Below are 15,322 nucleotides of genomic sequence, written 5' to 3' on the forward strand. Positions count from 1 at the left end.
GTAAATTATAAATTTGATAACTGAATTTTACTCTTTCTCCTATTTCACTCGTTGTACTTTAAATCATTTCATTTTCTCACTGAAATTAATACCAAGTTAAGTTCACGACTTTGTTTATGACCTAAATATCCATCACATTTTTTCCGGGGCTTGGTCACTCGGTTGTTTTCTCATTAACGACGTTATAAATGGACTGTTATATAGATGCAAAACAACGTCCTTTTGGTGAAAATTTTATTTTTTTAAATGGCGTCATTTTAATGCCGCTAACTATCTAATAGCGGAGTAACAAAAAATTAAATGTATTAAACCCAGTGAACAAAATATGATAGAGAGTAAAGTTCAGTGATAAAATTTGTAATCTACCCTACATTAAAAAACCTTGTGTTGGTATTCCATTGGTCACGTTCAACTCGCATCCGATTGCTTTAGATGAATTCCAGGAATTGCTGATTAACACTGTACATTATCCAAAACATCATCCATGCGACATAACAAACCACTTTTATTTCTATATTTATAACAAAAGATTCAATAATGTAAGTTAATTAAACATCTTTTCTTCTTCTTTATTTTACTAATCCGTATGTTCATTACGTAAAATTTCTCAAAAAGAAGAAAGAATCCAAAGCGGACAGCAATCGTGCGTATGTGACGACGTACATGGTTTCCTTTATCAGCTTTAGTTAACAAATATCGTCTCTAAGAGTTCGTATTTGATATATCAATGAAACATTTTTAATATGTATTTTTGTATTAATTAAAATTTTATATAAGTCGAACATTATGTATTTTATAAACAAATTTAAACAAACATTGTGGGTTAGTGTAGGTGGCAACTATGGGTTATTCTTCAGGTGAGGTTAGGTCGCATTTGATCAATTATGAAATAATTATATATATATCCTTATTATTGGGAAAAATATTAGCAATCAAAGTATAATAGTTAATATATATATATCAATAATTAAGGCAGCATTTGGTGGCAGGGCAGACATATAGGGTGCGTTTAGTTCATGGAATGTAAGATTACCGGCGGGAATAGGATTACCGGAATGTAACATTACCTAACACATTACTGGAAATGTTGCATTGTTGTGTTTGGTTCGTTTAGCATGAATGTAAGATTACAGTGTTTGGTTAACTACAACAAAATAGAATTTTAGCGGCGTTTTTAAGCGTCGCTAAAAGCACTCGTGGCGATGGCAAAAACGCCATAAGAAGTGCCGGCAATACCAACGCCGCTAATGTTAGCGGCGTTTGTAAAATAAAAATATTGCAAAAAGTCAAGATCTATAGAGGCGTTTTTAAAACAAAAGCCGCAAAATGTCATATCTATAGCGACCTTTTTGAATACCAACACCGCAAAAGGTTGAGATCTATAGCGACGTTTTTGGAACAAACGCCACAAAAAGTCAAGATCTATAGTGGCGTTTTTTGATACAAACGCCGCAAAAGGTCATATCTCTAGCATCGTTTTTTGATACAAACGCCGCTAATTACCATTCTTTACCTAAGATTAATTGATATTTTGCATATTTCATTTCTTATCTACATCACCTGAATTTAATATCATGTAACTTTATATAAATAACAAAACCATAAATTTGAGTAACAAAATAAATTAAAATTTATAAACATTAAAATTAAATGTAATTTAGTTTGACATTGTTCTCCAAAACAATAACATCACTTGTAAAACCTTTAGATACTTCATAAAAGATTATTGGAATATGTATTTTACCAAATTGTACTTATATATATATATATATATATATATATATATATTTAACAAGTTGAATTTTACTATAATTAATTTATATATTTTCTTTAAAAAATTTAAATTCATAAAATTTATATAAATTTTTTCTACAAAATTGAAAAGATAATTAGGTTTAATGAAAGGGTAAAAAAAATTAACCCCTGAACTTCATATAAAATTCTAATTATGGATTTTTTTTGTAAATCTAAAATAGTTTAAGGATAAATTTGTAATTTAACCTTCGTAGATTTTTTTTATTCAACGATAGAAGAATGATGTTTTTGAAAATTTTTAAGGGCATTTTAGTCCAAAATGCCGGGAATGAAACAATACCTAAGGCATTGGGGGAATCACATTCCCGGTAATAAGCCCCTAAAATACCACTATGGGTAATAACTTATTACCGGGGATTGGGAATCTTTGCAATCCAAACGGGGGAATCACATTTCATTCCCCCGATAATCTCATATACCCCATCCAAACGCCCCAATAGGGTAACGATTTGTTTCCACTGTGTATATAAGTTTAGAATTTAGAAAGTTGAAAACCCACCACCCAAAAATATAGATAAATTTTGAGCTTTATATTACACAAGGAAACAGAGATTTGAGAGAAAGTGGTATGGAAAGTGCTTGATATGCCATATTTATTAAATAATAATATCAATAATTCAAAATGATTAAGTGTGGCAATGTATATCCTGTATGAGGGATCACACTATATGATTGAGGAAGTGGAATGATTGATTCAACATGTTCAGTTTAAACCGATAATTATTATACATAGACGGACTTGAAATCGACTAGAATTAAAATTATAAAAAAATCATCAAAAATAAGTCTTTAGTATTTCTAGAAAAAAGTATGTATTTTTTATGGTATCGCACGATTTCTGATTTTGTATTTGAAAATTTTATTGTATGGACTCTATCGCTAATCTTAATTCTATAAAACATGTCATACGTATATTGTTATATCTAATCTTTCGTTGTGTTAAAAGAAGTATATGATGATTCATTGTATCGTGTCATATGTATATTGTATATATGAATTTGGTAGGTGAGTCTCTTAGTAGAGATTTTCTATATGCTCTACTATGCCTATAAAATGTATGTTTCGTCAAAATTGATTAATATAACATGCATGATTGTTTTATTATTATTTACATTTACGATTTTTGTTTTATCTATCTATTTATCTACGTATTTTTAGACCATAAAGAGTTTTATATCTCATCTTCCTTTTTCTTTCCTTTTAAATCATTCATAAGATTATAATTATATCGACATTCAAAGTAATCAAAATCTCATACTTTTTATTTGTTTAGTAACGAACGTTCTTTATTTATTTTATTTTCAAACTATTATACACAATTTTTATTAAATTATTTTTGAGATATTTATACTATGTTATTTTAAGTCTTCATATTTGATAATAATAAATAATTAGAACAAACTTGCATTTAAACCTCAGACACTCTTAAATATAATGTATTTTCAAATTAAAACTTGTTTTATTAAAAGAATGATAATATAATTGGTAGGTTTATATAAAGATAAGCCTTCTAGTAATATTTAGTTCGTGGGGGACAAAAACTTCATGTAAGAATTCTCAAGTTAAAACAATGTTTTATAGTTGGACTTCGAATCTTTTCAATTTATTCTCCTATGTACAATAAAGTCCTTTTGTTTTTTAATAAAAGTTAACCAGAAGATTATCGTATGAACTATAAAGTTGAGGTAATCGAGGCATGTGAATTTTCTAATAAAAAGAATAACAAGTAGTGTAGGTAAGATATATATAGTGTCGAAATGATTTTTAAAGTGGTTGCGACATTTGGAAAATCACGTTATTTTTAATTATTTTTCTTTACGATTGAATTTTAATTAAAAGTAATATGATTTTAGAAAACTTCTCGTTTCAAAAAGTTTGGGATTTCATTTACGATAAAAAACGGTTCGAAGAGTCGCTACCAATCTTTGATTAGGGTGTGATTGGGCACCCAAAAACGTTTTACCATTTTAAATAAAAATTAATTAAAACAACAAATTAATATCCGCGTTATCAGAAAATGAGTTCGGGAGTCGATTACGCGTGGGGAATTATTAACACCCCACAACGCCCTAAATCTGTACATCGTCGATTAATTAATGTATTTGCAATGAAATATACAAATTCTTATTTAATTTGATTTATGATCCCCAACAACACAACAACATATTATATTCAAAATCACCAAAATAGATTAAATTAAAATTATCAAGTCTTTAGAAAGATAAAGAATGTTCGATTATTTAAAAATATCGAGACAATATCTTAAATAGTTATAACAACCTTTTCTCAATAAATTTAAATAGTCGAACATTTCTTTTTCTTTCATTCCCAAATTTTAAAATGACGGATCAATTTTTAGGTGTCACTAATGGGATATATTTATAGTTTAAAATTTTCTTTTTCTCTCAAACCCTCCCCAGCTCTCTCCTTTCTTTCTAGACGAAACCCAAATACTCACATGGCTGCCATGGCCACGGCCGCTCAAAGGCTCCGACGAGGAGCCACATACTCCGAGGAAGAAGCTAGACTAGGAACCCGTTAAAAAAATTTCAACCCGAAACATAAACCGTGATACCCTTGAAACCCACTTTGTTTCATCTCTTATTCACGCCCAACACCAACAACGCCATCGTGATCTACGAACTCCGGTGAAGGCTAAACGACTCTCAGATAAGTTCTCTCCCTTTAACTCTCTGTTTCTTTTCTCTAGTTTTTACATGCAAGGTTTTATTTTATATTATTATTATGTTTCGAAAATAAATAGCTATAAAAGTAAAATAAAATATCTCTTACAAATCTGATGTTATTGATTTGTTGCTTTTTTCTCTGGAAAATCCTAAAGGGGTCGAAAACTCCTGTTTTACAAGTTTGGTTCGGGTTTATATAGAACCCCAAATTTTACAGCATTTTTTTATTTCTGATTTTTCTCTCAAAATCCCGAGTCCACTGCAAGTTTTTCGTTGACTTGGGTTTTACTGCCTTGGTATTTGGTTCTAAGACCTCTGTCGGGTTTCTTGTTTGGTGTATTTGCAGGGTAGGGGCGCGAGCAGATCACGGCCGGCGGTAGTGGCTTCGCGTGGGTGGCCGACAGATCTGGGAGTGCACTGTGAGTCTGCGCAGTCGATGGAAGCTGACTGGTGGAGATGAGCGGTCGATAGAGGCTCGATCTGGACCGTTGGATTGGTCCAGATCCGATGGTTCTCGTGGAAGGCGGCGCCTCAAGGGTTATGAAACCTTAAAGACTTTTGATCTGGACCGTTAGATGAGAAGCATATCTAACGGTCCAGGGCGAGCGGCGGCTGGGCAACAAGATGCAGGCTAGGGTTTCTTCAACCCTAGCAGCTTGGGCTACTACTTTATTCGGGCCTGATTTTTGGGCCAGTTTGATCCAGCTTCTTGTAATTTGACATGTAACAAACATAAAAAAAACACTAATTAGTATTTATTTACTTACTTATTTATATATATAAATACTATAATATTTATAAGTACTCAATTTATATTATCGTATAATATAGAACACGTAACCACTATGAAATCCATTATATCATTAATGATAACCCTAACTAACGTCATCCTACTAACTTAGTAATAACTAGAAATTAATCATAAGGATACACATAAGACGTCCCGGACAAAATGAGCATCTACATATAGGAATAATTAATATATAGCTCTAGACATTAATGATTTAGTAGTATATTGTAATATATATATTTTAGGCTAGGCATGCCACGTATATGTATTACTATTTAAACAATTCATATGATATAATATTTATAGGTAGTAAATCTACTAGACTTTTGCCATCCTAATCTACTATAAATCAACTACTTCAACTTGCAAGTGAGATAGATTTCTTTTAACAATTGCAATTAGATTTTATTGACTGTATGGAGAGAAATTTGTAGAATTACAGGATGTTATTTGGAGACAAAAGTTCGATCATATTGGTATGTCCAAGGGGAATCAATCATTGCATAGTTTTACAGAGCAGTGTTTTTTTTTTTTTTTTTGCAAAGCGATGATAGATTCATGGTCTGAATTTTGATGTCAAATTAGTTTTGTTTGGAAGATTCCAAAGTGGAGGAGCGTCAAGTTTGGAATTAACATCTTTAATGGAGCATTTAAAGGAAGTGATCTGGTCTTTTTTTCTGTATTTGGTTCGATTAGTGTTATTTTCAGTTATATTATGCTGTTTTTATGCGAAGTTTGATGCTTTTTAATCAGATTTGATCCTTTTTGTGGAGGTAAGGTGGATGGGGTAGACGTTGTTCATTGTGGAAATGTCTCCTAAGGTGATTTTAATTGGATTGGGATACTTGTTGTAGAGAAGTAGTGGTCTGTTTGTGTTTTTGTTTTGCTAGTTCATATTCTATGGTGGAACGGTTGATTGGATGGTGTTAGTTTTGTATTATTGAGAACTTCCTGCAGTCTAGCTTGATGGCATTATGAAGAGCTTATTCCTGCAGTCTGGTTGCCCGTTAAGATGCTAGTGGTAATGTTTTTGTTGAATCTGTAAGAGGTGCTGGTGTCGAGGAAGTTATTGCTTTGTTGGTTTTAACTTTTATTGCTTTGATGGCTATTTGGTGTAATGTTTTGATTTGTGTGTTCTGGTTCTTGTTGTTGGACTGCAGTGTTTGTATTGTGTTTTCTTATGTAGTACTCTTTTCTTCCAAGTTTTAGGGAGGTTTTTAATGAGGCTCATAAGTTGAACATTATTTATTGTTTTAAGTTAATAAATTGTTCTTTGCCGAGCAAAAAAAAATTGCAATTAGATGTTATTAATAAAACGATTATAAGAATTATAATTATAATACACCTAAACATAGAGAAAAATTATGGATAATAATCATAAAAATACTCTTATAAAAATAAAATATTAAAACTAATGATACGAAGTATATAAATTTTTTATTGAGAAAGATATATAACATCAAAAGAACTCAGTAATCTTCATAAAAAGTTATTGTCTCTATGGATCAAGACGCTTTAAGAAGTGATAAAAAGAGCGATGAGTAAACCAAACTATCTCGCAGGCTGCTTTGCTACATAATTTTGATTATATTGGCAAATAACATTTTACCAAAGAGGAAATCTAACAATATGTAACCATCGACAAACCAATCAAAAAACAGATGTCGCGAGGGTCATTGTGCAAGCACCAAAACGGTCGCAAAGGTATGCAAAAAACATATCAAAAGTTATAAGCAACGTGCCACAAAAGCAGAGAAAAACATGTCACAAAGACATAGATTCTTATTCAAAATTGAAAAAACAAAACCTCAAAAAAAAAAAGAAAACAAAGGACATAGAATGAAAAAAATTAGATAACTGATAATCATTAAAAGTCGGTAATCAACATTAAGATTAATGTCACTGTCGACTAAACAAAAGTCAAAAAGAAAGAGAAAAATGAGACAAAATTATTAAAAGAAATTTTAAGTTAAAATAATGAGACAAAGTTAATTTTTTTTATGTTCAAAGATTTGAAACTAGACATATTTATTGATTTAATTGGATTAGAGTAAATATTTTTAGATTTGTTTTGCAGATTAATTTATTTATTTAAAGTAATTAATTATTTAATATTAAAAACATTTGGTGCTAATCTGAATCGACCTGTGTCGCATAAATAACACAAAATCTTATATACATAACACAAATACTTAAAGAGTAGCCTAGTTAAGAGACAAAGAGGGGGAGAACTCCATGCATGCAAGCATGTGATCATCATTATTATTTTTTTTAAAATGTTATCGTTTTTGCATGGGTTAACTTCATCCCAGATTTTCCCATGCAAAATCAAAGTAAACACGTAAGCTTAAGACATCTCCAAGTGGAAACCGCTTTTCATAGCACCCACAATATGCAATTACTTTTTTTAAACTTTGTTCAAAGCATCATCCCTTCCATTGTTGTTCGATACATCGGAGCAGACATTGGAGCCGAGCTTGGCAGCATCGAAGATGACTGAGTGGTCCGATAATTGAAGCTTTAGATCGGATTCTTCAACTGTTTTCTTGGGATGGTTTCTGTAAACTGCGTAAAGTATCATTTGAAGAACACCAAAGATGAACCCCAGAATGTTCGGAACCTGTTGATTCAAAATATTTGGAATTCAACTATCGCTAGAAATTAGAAGAGAAAGAATTTATGTCCAAGTAAATTCATTTCGTTGTAGTTTAATGAGATAACGTACGGCAATGTTCATGTCTTTTAAGAAAATGCCATATAAGAACCACATGACAGCTCCTAAGGTAAGGAACACTGATAAAGTAAATGGCATGTACTCCACGCTCTTCGTTTTAATCACTTTTCTCTGCAATAAGAGGGATCAAAAATTAAATTATTTTTTATATATTGTCAGTAATTAAATCAGATGATAACACGTTATTCAGTTAAAAAGTTATCGGTGATCCTCACCACAATTGCGAGAGGTGCTGCGAACACTGCCAGTGCGAATGCCATGCAAATGTAACCCAACACTAGGAGACGAATGGAAGGGTTTGGTAGGAAGAAAGTTGAGAGAAAGATAACTCCGAATCCGAAAACATTGAAGAGAAGCATAAGCTTCACGGTCACAATCTGCAATTCACCCATTTCCTCATATTTGAATCATTTCATAGATATATATATATGTGTGTGTGTAAATGTATATGTTGAAGCAGTAGATATGGATGACGAGATGATACCTTTTCCTTCTTGGGGCCATAGTAAAAGTAAGTAACAATGTAAAAAATTTGAATGAAAACGTTGAACGTGTTGATGGTGATGAGGAACATAGCATCTTTCTTAAGCAGTGCATAGTAAATCCAAAGCATCGCGCTGAAGAGCGAAACCACGTAGGGAATCGACTGGAAGCCTTCCGATGTCTTCTTCTTGTATATTTGGTAAAATGTAGGCCTGGAAATAATCCTCCATTAGTAACACAAATTCTCACTAAAACAATAGTAAAAAGAAAGAGAGCGTCTGAGAAGAAAACTCACAGTGGAGCCAAAGAGACCATGAATGAAACAGCGTTTCCTAAAATGCCAAAAACGAAAACCCAAGTGAGGTGAAGAGCCATGATGATGTATATATGTATGTGTGTGTGTATAAGCAGTGTAGTATATTTTTCTCTCTGAATCCCTCTAAAAGAGAGAGTATGTGTTGTTAGCAAAGTGAAGCTCTTGCTCTTTACTCTTAATCCCACGATTTACAAAGCGATCTCGGGGTTCATATTTATAGCCATGGGAAAGGTGAGTGCGGAGGAGGAAAGGACAACGAAGATGTGGTCACGTTTTATTTTATATTTAAACATATTTACAATTCCATTTCTTCTAATAAAAACAAATTCATTTATCAAATTCATAATTTTAAAGATATGATTATTACAAATCAATTATATTAAAATCTAACTCTCAAGACTTGTTCTAATTTAATCAATGTTTGGAGTTCAAAACTCTAAGAATGTATTAGTATTAAATATCTGATAAGAGACTTATCTTCCTTGTAGTTATATTTGTTTCGATAAGATTAATTTATGTTTATAGCATTAAATAGAAAGATGTAAGACATTCTTGATTCACATAAAATTTGATTTTTAAACACAAGTATTGGGTAAACATCAATCTATTTTGTGTATTCGATTAACTGACTTAGTTCATATTAATCGTAATATTTTAAGATTTTATTTCTAAATTCATAAAATTTAAATATGTATATATAATTGGTTATTTATTGGTTCGACTAATAATCTATTCCAACATATTAATCATACTTAACAAATTAATTTAATTTATGACTAACACAACCCTATAAAATCGATAAATCACTGATTTTTTTAATAGAATAAATCATTGATTTTTAATTTGATAGATACGGTCATAATTTGATTTTGAATGTATGGCCAATATTAAAAGGAATGTTGTGAGTTTTTAGAATCACTCGTCGCAAATAGGTAAAGAGCTTTTGGCAATTAAACTTCCAAATAAGCTCCCATCCCTAATAGCCAGTTGCCCTAATTATCCCAAATAGGACGGTTGATCTTCAATTAATGCAAGCACCCCTAATCTCTACCTAATTAATCCCCCCTACTTGTCACATAGTTAACCTTACATATTTTTTTCTAGTACGTGTAATATTACACCAATTCTCCCATGTTTGGGTCCTACAATGTTCCCTTTATGATGTGTCACCCACCATGTGGTTCTTAAAGTTTACATCTCACACTTCACCGGGTCACATTTAGGGATGGGCATGGACCTGAACCCGGCCTGATTAGGTTAGGATCGGGTCATGTTTTTTTTAATGTGATGTTCGGGTCGGGTTTAGGGTGAGAAATATCCGATTTGAAAAAATATATAAGTTTACTTTATATATTTAGGAATAATTACAATAATACCCCTCTATATATTATTTTTTTTCAATTAAGTCACTGTTTTTATTGAATATAAATATTTTTTATTATTTCGGGTCGGGTCGAATCGAGTAGGGTTTTTAAGTTATATATCGGATCGGATGAAAACTTGTTTTGATCGGGTCGGGTCGGGTCAGGTGTCGGGTGGAGAACTCCTTGTTCTTGGATCGGGTCGGGTGGACCAAAAACCCAACCCCATCCCTAGTCACATTAGAGCTCTCCATGCAATTTACTCATCCATCTCCACAACTTGGACATACATTTCCACAATTAGGAACTCCAAAACCCCACAAAATAAGAATATATAATACTAGCACAACAATATAATTATTAGAAGACATATTAATAATATTTTAAAAGTTACTCATTTATAAAATTTTATGAGAAAAAAATATATTTAAAATATGAGAGAAATCGATATTTTTAAGGGACGACCACCTCTGATTGCTCTTGAGAACGGACACAGAATTTTCTATTTGAAGCGAACTTCTAATATTGTAAAAAGGATAAAAACGAGATAAAAATAAATTATTCATAGAAATAATATAATAATTTGAAATCTTCATGTAACAATTATCCTAACCGCATCCTCAAATTATCCTTAATGGCTTCCTTCGATCCATCACCGTATAGTACAATTTTTGGTAGAAAACAATATAAATATATTCTTTAAGTACGAGCATAGAGTCATATAAATCCAAAAAATAATGTAATGAATGCAACGATATATATGTTTGAACACGTATGAGTATTTAAGATTTTGAATGTAAATTTTGTTTTACATGCAATTAATTAAACCAAGACCTTCTTGGAGCGGTGCCGTGATCTTATGTTAGCCTTAATAATCATGAAAAAGCCTAAGATTAATTATTGGATTATATGATGAGTGGAGGGGACGGAATCCTGTACGGTAACAAAAGGCTACATGTGATTGGACATCCCATACGTAAAATTAAAAAGAATCTATCTAACCCACTTGCCCCCGTGTGATCCGTTTTTAAGGGATCCAAAAGCCATTATTTCTTTATTACTATTTCTTTTTCCTGAGGTGTAATCGCACTTGAACATGTAATTCTCCATCAACGGTCTAGAATCGAGCTCAGCACCATGGTTAGGAGAGATTCGTATTTCCTTATAAAATTTCGACATATTTTTAATTACAACATAATATATTTCTCTTATAATTTTATAAAATTCAAATAAAACTAAACAAAATTTGAGGCAAACCCCTTCCTATCCCTAATCTCACGGCTGGTCCACCCACCCAGAAACTTCAATCACTGCTGCTTTTGATAAAGAGAAAATAATTTCAGTGACCAAAAATCTTATATAATATACGATTTTAATTAATTTTTTTTGGATTTGTCAAAATGACCAACAAAATCACAATACGATCGTTAATTCGCAACGCGATCTCTATTATCGCAAATCAGTTTCCAGATTCGCAACGTGATTATTACTATCGCAATGCGATTTTCCAATTTCGCGTTACGATTTTCCCAATTCGCAATGCGAATAAGTAAATCGCAATGCGAATTTGGAAAATCGCAATGCGATACTGACTATCGCAATACAATTTTCCTAATTCGCATTGCGATTTACGTATTCACGTTGTGATTTTCATAATTCGCAATGCGAATACGTAAATCGCAACGCGATTAAGTAAATCGCAATGCAAATTAGGAAAATCGCAATGCGAATCTGACTATCGCAATGCGATTTACATAGCGTCATTCGTATTAACGCATATTTTTTTTTCAAATTCTAAACACGAATTTTTTCTTAATATATCGGAAACTGAACCGTCCACAGTAATCGCAACTCATAACCTCAAACCTAAAATCACAACACTCAGTCCCATCTCCATCTCTCACTCTCTATGGCGAAATCCGTCCTCATCTCCGAAGATTTCCGTCCCCATCGCCGGCGAAATCCCTCACAACCATTCACGGTCAGAAATCCCTCACAATCATTCATAAATGAAAAATCAACCTCCGAGGGTTAGTTTTTTTAATTATTTTTATTTTAAAATTTTTGCATTATTTTAGGTTTTTCATATTGAAATTGATGATAAATTTACTGGTAATTTCAATAATAGATTTACGATAATGGAGATCGCGTTGCGAATTAGCGATCGCATTTCGATTTTGTTAGTCATTTTGACAAATCCGGAAAAAGTTGGTTAAAATCATATATTATATGTGCTTTTTTGTCACTGAGATTATTTTCTCTTTCATAAATGCATTGTTAGTGATGTTTGATATTTATTTATTTTTAATTAATAATAATCATTAATTTTATTGAATAACAAGTAATTATAATAAAGTTATAAGAAGAGGTTATAAAAATAGAGCAGATTAAATTACATCAGTTTACTATTTCTCCTGAAATCAACAAAGCGTTCAAACTAATCATTAAAAAATAAAATGTAATTATATAAATAAATGATTAAAAATTTAATTAAATAATTTAGAAAAATAATAGATATGAGAGATAAACATGACCGGCACTTACATAAAAACATATATAATAAATTAACAACGTTACTATGTTGATAAACCAACTTTTTTACAACTCAATTACGATATATCTTTAGTGATAGCAAATATTTATCAATAAAAAAATTTAATTTTAATGTTCAAAGTAGAAATATATTAGCAAGATAAGAAAATCGGTGTTATCAGGGATGACGATGTCAAATTCAACTTTGAGACAAAAAACGTGTCACAACAACATGCAAAATCATTCACCATTTCATATAAAGAGAAAACGATTAATTAAACAAAATAAAAAGACATAATTTATATATGTAAAATAAATTAGAAAATGATAAAATATTTTTTTAAGAATTTATTATTTTTATAAATGATCATTATAAAAAGAATTCATTAGTCTAAAGGTATTCTTATCCAAAGTGGTGAAAATTGTTCATTGCCTAAGAATTTGGAGGTAATGACATTCCCATCATTTTAACCAAAAAATGTTACTATTGGGAAAATAATATTCCTGATAATGTAAGATTCCGTGAATCAAACGTAGGAATACAATTCCGAAAAAAAATATTTTCCTTAATAATGTAAGATTTCAAGAACCAAACGCACACTTAAACATCTGCATGCAGTTCATTCTTACAAATGAATGCAAGTTTAAATCACTTAATAAGAAAGAGTAAGTCTAAACCCTATATATACCCTGGATTGCTTTGGTGCATAAGCAATATAGATAGCAATGTAAATGGTCTCCACGACACAACCGAAGGAGTTAATGGTGATAAGAAGGAAAGCTCCAGATTTGACAAAGGCATAGTAAATCCAAAGCATGGCACTGAAGAGTGAAACCACGCAAGGAATTGATTGGAAACCCTCTGTTGATTTCTTCTTGCAGATTCGGATAAAAGTCGGTCTGGAAATCAACAATGTTACGTACTGCATCAGTTGATTGTCCTAGTACTATAGCAGAAACCAGATAAAACCTTGTAAAATACTTACAATGGAGCTTGGAACACCACGAAGGATGAAATGTTACCTGCAAACATTGACAAAATAATCAACTCTCTTAGTGTTTATATCACTCATTTCTTATTAAATACCAAGATTGAAACTGATCTCTTGAATACATTGTGAAGTTGAAGGAAGTGTGTATAGACCTAGGAGACCAGAGATAAAAACCCATGGATTATCAGCTGAAAACACACCCATCTCTTATGATCAATGTAAAAAAAAATTAAAAATAAAACTGGGACTGTAAGGGAAAATGCCCTGTGTTTGATCTCTCTTTCTTTCACTCGAGATGGGATGCAAAAGATAGTTCAAGGCGGTGAGGTTTATATAGGGGAAATCAATCCATTGCTTTTGCATGAAAAATGACTTTTCCCCCTTCTTTTTAAGCATTCTACTATATGATCCTATGATTATATTTGTTTGTTTTAAAACTAGATGAAATTTGATATTATTCTAATATGGATCATCAAGTAAAAACATATATCATCTTTATGATCGAAATCATTTCTTATATTTAAACACAAATGTATAATGATAAAAAAAAATATGCTCCTGACGTTTGACTCTCTTTTTTTCTTGTTGCACCTTAATTCCAACATTTTGTTTTGGAAAAAATAGTTTCTCGTTGGATAGAAACCGTTAGTTAACTAACGAATAACGCTTATCGTTAATATAACACATGTCATGTGTACATAAGTGATGACGTGATACATATCACATATGCATAAATAATGACATGCATGGTATATGCTACGTGTACATAGGTAATTATGTGTCAAATATCATATACACATAAGTGATAATGTGGCGCATACCACATCATCACTTTAGACACAAAAATTGTCATGTTAACGATAAACATTGACCATTAGTCAATTAATAATTTTCATCCGACTAGAAAATATTTTGTCCCAAAATAAAATATTTGAGAGTAAAGTGCTTAAAAAATAAAAATAAAAATGATTATTTTATTAAACATTAACGATGAATATTATATCTAAAAAGTTGAATATTGAGTATGTTTCTTTTGTTAGTGGGAGCTTACTACTAGATATCCATGTTTAAAGTATGATATTTAAGTCTATATGTGAAATTCTGTACCAATGTTTGGGAATCCCAAAGGCCAAAACACCCAACCCATCTTCATCAAAGCTGTAATAGTTTCTATTTGTCATTAACAACAATGGAAACCTACCAACATTAACGAACCTTTTTACTGTACGGAATTTAAAAGCTTCCCAACTTTAGACAGATGCACGCATATATGCATGAGTTTTTCATTGTTTTTTTTCCTGCACTATTTGGTTCAATGATTTGTCATAGAAGATCCTTAAAATTTCGTAATCTCTTGCCTTTTTCATTAATCTTTTGCTTTGTTTTTTCTATTTTCTAGTGTTGATAGGACGCTGAGAGATCAGATCAGTTAGGTTAACCTTTAAATATACTTGAATTAAAATAGAATACATATGGAATGAACCGGATAACCTCGATAGTTAAAAGAATTATTGTTATTCTTTGAAGTTCAAGGTCTGAATACCGCGTATGTAAAATATAAACGTTTATTATTAAATGATTAAAAGTCTTTGAATATACACTGCTTTATATT

At 31.2% G+C, this 15,322-nt stretch overlaps 1 protein-coding gene across 1 annotated transcript; it reads right to left on the minus strand.

Annotated features, from left to right (window-relative positions):
* Positions 1 to 7,559: 7,559 nt before the first annotated feature.
* Positions 7,560 to 13,914, minus strand: LOC120193449 (bidirectional sugar transporter SWEET10-like). Its single transcript, XM_039195937.1, has 6 exons — positions 13,863 to 13,914; positions 13,705 to 13,741; positions 13,408 to 13,618; positions 8,242 to 8,403; positions 8,018 to 8,137; positions 7,560 to 7,912 (listed from the first exon to the last, which is right to left on the minus strand). The coding sequence occupies exons 1-6, from the start codon at positions 13,912 to 13,914 to the stop codon at positions 7,700 to 7,702; spliced, it is 795 nt and encodes a 264-aa protein (XP_039051868.1). The 3' UTR covers positions 7,560 to 7,699.
* Positions 13,915 to 15,322: the final 1,408 nt, after the last annotated feature.

This window comes from Hibiscus syriacus, unplaced genomic scaffold (assembly GCF_006381635.1).
Source record: "Hibiscus syriacus cultivar Baekdansim isolate YM2019G1 unplaced genomic scaffold, ASM638163v2 tig00116996_pilon, whole genome shotgun sequence".
NCBI lineage: Eukaryota > Viridiplantae > Streptophyta > Magnoliopsida > Malvales > Malvaceae > Hibiscus > Hibiscus syriacus.

What these genes read in the sequence shown, in the direction of transcription:
- LOC120193449 (XM_039195937.1), bottom strand. Translation starts at nt 13,914, where the DNA reads ATGGGTGTGTTTTCAGCTGATAATCCATGGGTTTTTATCTCTGGTCTC. An exon ending in TTTTATCTCTGGTCTCCTAG is followed by an intron (nt 13,742 to 13,862) that starts GTCTATACACAC and finishes CAATGTTTGCAG; the next exon opens with GTAACATTTCATCCTTCGTG. An exon ending in ATGCACCAAAGCAATCCAGG is followed by an intron (nt 8,404 to 13,407) that starts GTATATATAGGG and finishes GGTGAATTGCAG; the next exon opens with ATTGTGACCGTGAAGCTTAT.